Genomic DNA, 9,120 nt, shown 5'->3' on the forward strand with positions numbered 1-9,120 from the left:
ACAAAGGAAGTAAAAGATTTAGATGTTGAAAATTACAGTACTCTGGGGCTGGGGATTTAGCTCAGCGGCAAAAGCGCCTGCCTGGCAAGCGCAAGTTCGTGAGTTCGGTTCCTGGTACCGGAAAAAAAAAAAAAAAAAAAAAAAAAAAAAAGAAACAAACAAATCTCTGGAAGACTCATTTTTGATTAGCAAGTATAAGAGTTTTTATTAATCTAGTGTGATTTGCTGTTTTGTTTTTGTTTTTCTATTCATGGCTCTGCTGTTGAGCATTTATTTTGTGTTTTTGAAACTTAAAATAATTGAGATGTTAAACTTAGTTTAAATTGACTAGTGAATGTACAGCTTGTGGTATTAATTTACATCATACTTAAGTCAAATGTTGCAGAATGTACAGGGCCCTAAGTACTTAAAGCCTCCTATATTCAGTTAGGCAGCTTCTTTTCCTTTGAAAGAAGTGTTTTTTCTCTGAGCATAGCACCTGCTCCAAAATACATGTTATTTAAACAACATAATTATTTCTTCTACTTTTGTATGGATGTATTGATCTTTCCCTTCTCTCTCTTGATCTAATACAATGCTGAAAAAGACACCTAATTCTCTACGAGTACCTAACACAGTAATTGTAAATGTGTCCCACAAACTAACTTCTCACACTCCCAGAAATCCTGACAGTGGCTTCCCATTGCTCTTAAAATAAGGAACACAATAACCTTTCATTCAACCTTCACAATACACATGACCTGGTCCTTTCCAGTCCTGTGCAGTTCATTTTGTACCACATTCCCTTCTCTTTACAGGCCTGGGAGCATTGTGTTAACTTCTTGCCATAGGACCATGAAATATACCTGTCCTTTTCCTGGAACATTCTTCCCCATTACTTCCCTTTTCTGATTAATTCCTGTTTATCTTTCAGAGCTCAGATCAAGTACCAGGTTTTTTCTGTTGTTGCTGTTTTTGTTTTGAGAAGGGTCTCACTGTGCACTTCAGGCTGGCCTTGAGCTCACTTTATAGCCCAGGCTGATCTCAAACTCGTAACAATCCTCCTGCCTCAGCCTCGCAAATGCTGGGATTATAGGCATGTGCCACCACACCCAGCATCAAGTACCAGTTTCTTATGAAAACTTAACACTAACACAAAATAGCTTTTTATTATATGTACTTTGCCTTTATAGTACTTAATACTTCGTTAATTTTACATTGCCATGTGTGATTGTTTAATGTTATTCTCTGTTGCTAGAATGTAAGCTCCATAAGAGCTAAGACTAATATTGGTTTTTATATATTAAATACTCATTGAATAAATTAATGAAAAAATACCTCCGTAAAGGTATCTCAAATCTACTAAAATTAATGTTGATTAAAAATTGATAGTATAGTATAAAGCTGCCTAATGATTATATAAATAATAGGTAACATAAACAGCATACTTTGAGGAATGGGCAGTTTCATCAGGATGATTTCTCACGTTCGAGTTGTCATATTATTAATGCCATATTATAAAGATATAAAATGAAAAACATTTATAATGGTCTGTTATGAATTTCATATATAGCCTTGGCAAAACATTCGTAAACCAAGACAAATATAAATACTAAGCATTGCAAACATAAAAAGGATACATAAAAATTTTTTTAAAAAATCCTTCATTCTTTCTATTCATGGGGTTCCTTTGTTCAGAGTACCTGGTATAGGCTGTTCATTTTTACTTCTTCTCTTCCAGATTAACAGTAGGTAATACCATTAAATTTTGCTTCAAAATATTATTTCTCTTTTAGCTGTGGAAAGCAAGGTTAAGTGGATATGAAGAGGCCCTGAAAATCTTCCAAAAAATAAAGGATGAAAAGAGCCCAGAATGGTCCAAATATTTGGGATTGATAAAAAAATTTGTCACTGATTCTAATGCAGTGGTTCAGTTGAAAGGACTTGAAGCTGCACTTGTTTATGTTGAAAATGCCCATGTTGCAGGAAAGTAAGTATTTTTTTTCCCAACGATTCTGGTAAAAACCCCTTTCTTGTGCCACTTAGATTAATTATATATATTTTTAGATTTTTAGTTAATAGTTTTAGAATATACTCATTTTCCTTCACAGCTCCTTGTACTTGTTTTTCATAGTTTTTACTCACAAACTATAAATGGTAAGTGAGAAAGTCTTTAATAAATTTGGAAGAAACTGAGGTTGTCAGCAAAGGAACCAGAATCTCAGTGAAGACCATTGAGTATCACAAAAACTGCACCCTCTCCCCTATGTAAACAGTGTTTTCCAGCTAGGTGATCTTAGAGCCCTATCTTTCTCCCTGTAGCATTGGGCATCTCATTTCTTAGAGGAGGGCATGCTAACTAAACAATTTACATGACTCCTGGTCTGTTTGATTTGAGCTATAGATGATAGAAGGTTTCAGTCAATCAGTGTCCCATACCTCATAAACCTGGTTTTTCTGACTCTGGTATTTATGTCATACCTTCCATACAAAAAGAGAGTTGAGACCCTTGACTTAGTTTCACAAGAAAGAGGTACTTACTTCAAAGATTATACCAATAAAGATGCATTTTAATTTGACAGTTTGGTTAAACAGCATCACCATTAATGAAACCATTGCTTTTTTATATTTTTTTCTCTGATATCAGAAAGTACTTTGTGAACAAATGCTGCAGGTAATTCCACCCCACTCAGTCCCTCTAGTTCCCAGGAGTACAGATTCTATTTAATTTAGGAGTTCAATGCAATAAAGTTACGGTAAATTTTGCTAAGGAGTTGAGAACAGTTGATATGTAATAACCATCTGTCTCCTTGTGTGAATAAATTCACTTGCTATTGACTTAAGATTTTTCCCAAAACAGTGAGCACTCTACAATTCTATTTTTTTAACAACATACTTGAGTATTCACGTGTATGAGACAGACACATGCTTTAGAGAAATATCTAAAAGGATAGATACAAAAAGGTTGAAAGGAATTTTATTTGGCGGGATTTCAAGGAATTTTTGCTTTCTTTGAATTTTCTACATTTATAAACTGAAACTGGTGTAACATGTCAGATTTATGGATTGCATAAGTTTTTTATTAATGTTCTCGAACATACATTTAAAAACTAGAAGTTCATATACTTTTAAGAGCTTGTCCCTTCTGGTTATCTTCCCAGAAGAATTAAAAACATTGTAGCAGAGCAGTATATGTGAACTCGTTTATAGCAGCACAATTTGTAATAGCTAGATGTTAGAAACAACCCAAATGCCCATCAACTGAGGAATGGATAAAAAAGATGTGGTCTTTTTATACAATGGAATACTACTCAGTCATAAAGAAGGATAAATTGGAGACTTTTATAGGTAAATGGATGCAACTTGAGACCATACTCATAAGTGAAATAAACCAGATACATATGTGCAAACATTGTATTGTCTCCCTAGTGTGAGAAGCTGAAAGAGTAAATAAGATCCAAAATGTACAATAGATACTGTAAAATGGGAAGAAACTTCAAAAGGAAACAGAAACTGGGATGGAGAAATGGAAAAAAAAAAGGACAGGAAAAGCAAAAAAAAATACAGATATTAATATATTATATTTATTTATTTATAAAAGATAGTTAAGATAGTTATAGTACTAATTTCTCTTAGTTCATTGAAAACAAAGGTTTGTGCTAATATTATTTGGACAATTAAATGCCAATATCTTGTACTCTGAGTAACTAATTTAAAGATAACAATGTGTAAAGTATTAACCATCGTTACCTCCTATTAACTTATTTTGAAATTTTGGGGGTTTTTTTCCTCTTTAAAATTAAAAAAAGAATTTGTAAAATAGTTGTACACTTCTTTTCTATGTCCTTTATCCAGTTGTATTAAAGTGTGACTTTTGTGTGTGGTGATGGTTGTTTATATTACAGAACCACGGGAGAAGTTGTGTCAGGTGTTGTAAGTAAAGTTTTCAACCAACCTAAAGCCAAAGCCAAGGAGCTGGGCATAGAGATTTGTCTCATGTATATAGAGATTGAGAAAGGAGAGGCTGTGCAAGAAGAGCTCCTGAAAGGTCTGGATAACAAGAACCCCAAGATCATAGTGGCCTGTATAGAGACACTGAGGAAAGCCTTAAGGTAAGACTTTTTTCTTTTTGCCTTAGTTCTGTTATCTAGAGTTTGAGACCTTGGATTAAACAGAAGTGGAGACTTGTGGAACTTGACTTGGCCACAATGGGAAAGTGAGTAATATTAGCTTTCAAGTGTGTTGCTTTTTCTAAGTCCCTTCCTATTGAAGGTCAACAGGGTCATTTGTGACTTATTCTCAGATTGAGAATTGGCCTTTTAGTAGAAAAGTATTCCCAAGGTATATAAGCAGTTTCCTCTTGCTATCCTCAAGTATAGATTTAAGTACTTTAAAATGTTAGCCATAAAGGTAGTTGTGGGGTTTTTTTGTCTTTTTTTTTTTTTTTTTTTTTTTTTTGAGACAGGGTCTCGCTATGCAGTTCAGGCTGGCCTTGAGCTCACTTTGTAGCCCAGGCTGCTCTCAAACTTGCAATGATCTTCCTGCCTCAGCCTCCCGAGTGCTGAGATTATAGGCGTGTGTCCCCATGCCCAGCCTCATAGAGGTAGTTTTTTCAAAATAGGGTCTGCTAACACATGTCTTTTTTTCAAAATAGGGTCTCACTATATAGTTCAGGCTAGCTGCTGGCCTTGAGCTCACTATGTAGTCCAGGCTGTTCTTAAACTCACTTCGATCCTCCTGCTTCTGCCTCCTGAGTGCTGGGAGTACAAGTGTGTACCACCACACCTGGCTACATCCTTTTTCTAGGTACCTTTTTCGTAATAAAGTAGAAGCAAATGGCTATATCCCTTTAGACAGAAACACAGCAATAGCAAGCAAAAAGTAACTTTTATATAATAAAATTATTTTTGTCTATAGAGTTTCTTGTTTGGCATTGAAGTTTTTCATGAATGAGAGCTCTTTCAGGAATAAGCTGTATTTTGCTGTAGAACTCTAACTTACATGAGTCTGTAGTTTATTCTGATTTGGCAGTTCTTCTAATCTAATGTCATTTCCAGGGCTCTTCATGTTAGATACTTCAGAAGCAGCTCTAGGGAAATCCTAATAGAGCAGAGAGTGTCCTCACTCACCTCTCCTGTAATATCATGTATGATCTACATCTTAGAGAAAACACTCCCTTCACTGTCTGTGTGAAAGTATCAATATTCTTGAATGTTGTTAAACTACCTTTGATACATGTTGTAAAGTTTTATGTTGTCTTTTGCTTGATTTATAGTGTTCTTTTATAAAATTTGACTTTCATCTAGATTCTTGTGAGATAAAGGTTTCCTTACTTCTAGTCTATTATGGTATAGGAGGCATGTGTTTTTATGAGTAGTAAATAGTATGCTCATCTTAATATTATCTTAGAAATTTAGTGAGTTAACTTAATTATCAGGACTGTGTGCTTGTATCAGTAGGTCTGTCCTTAATAAAATAAGGATATATTATAAACATCTATCTTTATATTAGAAGTTTGTAGTCCAAAACTTTGAATGATACAAAGGGCCTGTTTCAGGCTACATGCCATAGGTTTACATGTTTCAGTTCACCACCACTGCTCTAGGTACTTCATCTTTAAGGTGACTGCGAGAATAAGGTTAGGGAAAAGACAAGTTAGAGCCATCTGTATGACTAATTCCAGTAATCCCAGCTACTTGGGAGGCTGAGACAGAAGGGATAGCCCCACTACTGAGGTTGAGGGGGGCTAGGTATATCTAATTATTTGGAGGGATTGAACCTTAAGCCTTGTGCTTGCTAGGCAAGTCCTATACCAATGAACTACATCCTCATCCCTTTTTATTTTACACTGAGTCAAGGTCTTGCTAAGTTGCCCGGGCTGGCCTTGAACTTGTTATCTTCCTGACTCACACTCCCAAGCAGCTCAGATTGCAGGTGCGCGCCAGGCTAAGTATATCTTCTTGTCTTTGTCTTAGTCACTTTCTCATCTCTGAAACATGGTATTGAACACGACAGCTTAGAGAAAGAGAGGTCTATTCTGGCTCACATTTCAGTCCATAGTCAGCTGGCTCCAAGGCAGGACAGCATGGGAAAGGGGCCGGGAGAAGGAGAGCTGCACACAGCATGGCAGACAGGAACAGAGAGAGTGAAGTGAGGTGGTGGAAGGGACACTTTTCCAGGTCATGCCCTCAGTGACCTGCCACTTCTGATCAGACCTCAGTTCCCCACCTCTTAACAGCAGGTCAGCTATAATGCCCCCACAACCCAGTCATCTTTCAGAAGCCCTGCCATTAAACACGTGAGGCTTCAGGAAGCTTTCCAGATAAAAATTATAACTCTTCATCATCATCCTCCTCATTATTTTTCTCTTGTTGATGGGAATCCAACCCTAAGCACCATTGGTGCTAGGAAGGTGCAACCACTCAGCTCCATCTCAGCCCTGTCTTCCTTATTAGTGTTATTTATATTTAGTCTGTTCCTCTGTGGTTCTTTGTATGTCCTAAAGAATCTACGGTTTGAATCACACCTTGAGGAACCTTGAGGCCAAAGTGCTCAATCATAGGTTCCAGAACCCCCTAAAGTTATCTTTGTCAGTGTAGCTTCAGAAGACCAAAAGCATTATGTTGTCCTTAAAACATTCTTCTAGAACTCTTACCATTTTTTTCTATAGAACTCTTATCATTTTTTCTATAATCTTAAAACATTCTCCTAGAACTCTTATCATTTTTTCTATAATCTTAAAACATTCTCCTAGAACTCTTATCATTTTTTCTATAATACAGTAATATATTCAGTATTAAACTTAGGTTTTGTTATTTATCAATTTTCCATGTGGACTTAATTCCGTTTCCTTTCAGAATTAGGCTAGAACAGAGAAACAGAATAAATGAGATGGGGGCTGGGGATTTAGCTCAGTGGCAAAAGCGCCTGCCTGGCAAGCGCAAGGTCGTGAGTTCGGTTCCCGGTACCGGAGAAAAACCAAAAAAAAAAAAAAAAAAAAAAAAAAAGAATAAATGAGATGGCATGGCAGTGCATGCTTGTAATTGGGGTTTTTTTTACTTTTTTTTTTTTTTTTTGTACCAGGAATCGAACTCATGGCCTCAAGCTTGCCAGGCAGGTACTTATGCCGCTGAGCTATGCCCCAGCCTGGCGGCGCATGCTTGGAATCCCAGTACTTGGGAGGCTGAGGCAGGAGTCTCATGACGAGTTTGAGGCCAGCTTAAACTACATAGTGAAACCCTACCTTAGAAAAAATAGGCTGAGATGAACAGTAAGCAAAGGAAATTTTTTTCTTCCCCTTCATTAGTCAAAGGAAGATTTGACATCACAAATGTTAGATTCTTCAGGCACCATTTTAAGAACCCCAGCCAGGCATGGTGGCTTGTGCCTATAATCCCAGCACTTGGGAGGCTGAATCAGAAGGAGTGCCATGAGTTTGAGGCCAACCTGGACTACAGAGAGAGTTCAAGGCCAGCCTGGACTACACAGCGAGATTCTATCTCAGAAAACAAAAACAATGGGGCTGGGGATTTAGCTCAGCGGCACAGCTCCTGCCTGGCAAGTGCAAGGTTGTGAGTTCAATTCCCGGTACCAGAAAAAAACCAAAAAAGCAAAACAAAACAAAACAAAAAATCACCCCTATATAACATATGGTATGGGACTATGCATGTACAACCCAAGCACATCATGTGTTGACAATGTTTTTACCCAATCTTTCTAGTGAATTTGGTTCTAAAATCATCTTGCTTAAGCCAATTATCAAAGTGTTGCCAAAACTCTTTGAGTCTCGAGAGAAGGCTGTTCGAGATGAAGCCAAACTAATTGCTGTGGAGATTTATAGATGGATTCGGGATGCCCTGAGACCCCCATTACAAAATATAAACTCTGTACAGGTGAGATACAATATTCTTTGTTTAGCCTTGCATGAGGTTAATATGAAGGTATGGTATTTCCTCCTTGTTAATATTCTATCCTTACATAGAATTATTTTTTGTTCTTTTTTTGGTGGGGCTGAGGATTGAACTCAGGGCCTCATACATGCTAAGCAAGTGCTCTATCCCTGAGCTACATCCTCAGCCCTATTCTTTATTTTGAAATCAGTTTGTTTTTCTAAGCATAGCTAACTTTCTATTACTTTGTTTCTCAAGTTAAATTCTGTGTATTAAATGATTCCAGTTTGCTAGTGTTAAATGTATAGCAGTTTGAAAGATCCCTTAATAATTCTGTTGGGTAGCAGGACTTACCTGTTTCAAAGAAACTCACTCTATTGGGCTTTTTCTTAAAATGAGTTTGAGGAATGGTAGCAAATATACCTGAATTCATGAGTTTGTCCTAAAAGTGGATTTTATTTTTTCTTAGAGCATACATATGCATGCATATGTGTGTGCTTATATACATATGTGTGTGTGTGTGTGTATATATTCATGTATCTTTAGTAAATGTAAATTGGTGTGATTTATACTACAGCATATATACTGTTTGTTTATTTTTCTTGTTTGCTCTGTTAGTGCCACATACAAAAGAAATTGTGTCTCAATATATCAGTAAATATAAAGTGTGGTTTTTAATGGTGGAATGTAGATAAGTTTTTAAAAATATTGTATACTTGCAGTTAAAAGAACTAGAAGAAGAATGGGTGAAACTACCAATGGGTGCTCCCAAACCAACTCGATTTCTGCGTTCCCAACAAGAGCTGGAAGCTAAGTTAGAGCAGCAACAAGCTGCTGGTGGTGATGCTGAAGCGGGTAAGCCAGTGTAAAGCTCAGGGTCCTTAAAAATTAGCAAGGTGCTGCCCCAAGGATATGTTCCAGTAGGCATATTTTGAAGGATAATATAAATTGGATATGACACTAGTAATTCTATCCCTCCTGTATTAGGTTTTCTTTCTTTCTTTCTTTGCTTCTTTCTTTCTTTTTTTCTTTCTTTCAAAGAGATCTTAAAAACCAATTAAAAAAATACAGAATTTCAAAACAAGATGATAGGAAATTAACAATGGTTATTATATTGTATATTGTTATCTTTAAAATAGTTGCTCAGATTACCCAGTATAGGCATGTAAAATTGATCCAACAATATAAGCACTAACTGTTCCTTTCAACAAAGTAATAGAAATTAGTAGTACAATTACCTTAGCTATCTTGT

The 9,120-nt window shown here is 36.4% G+C and overlaps 1 protein-coding gene across 1 annotated transcript in view; it reads left to right on the plus strand.

Annotated features, from left to right (window-relative positions):
* Positions 1-9,120, plus strand: part of Ckap5 (cytoskeleton associated protein 5) — a gene marked incomplete in the record, with an annotated part of 87,638 nt that overhangs the window by 14,042 nt on the left and 64,476 nt on the right. Inside the window, 4 exon segments of the mRNA XM_013514063.1 lie at positions 1,776-1,969; positions 3,885-4,091; positions 7,700-7,871; positions 8,591-8,723. Of these exon segments, the coding sequence (XP_013369517.1) occupies positions 1,776-1,969; positions 3,885-4,091; positions 7,700-7,871; positions 8,591-8,723 (706 nt within the window).

Source organism: Chinchilla lanigera, unplaced genomic scaffold (assembly GCF_000276665.1).
Source record: "Chinchilla lanigera isolate Chin_1 unplaced genomic scaffold, ChiLan1.0 scaffold00021, whole genome shotgun sequence".
Classification (NCBI taxonomy): domain Eukaryota; kingdom Metazoa; phylum Chordata; class Mammalia; order Rodentia; family Chinchillidae; genus Chinchilla; species Chinchilla lanigera.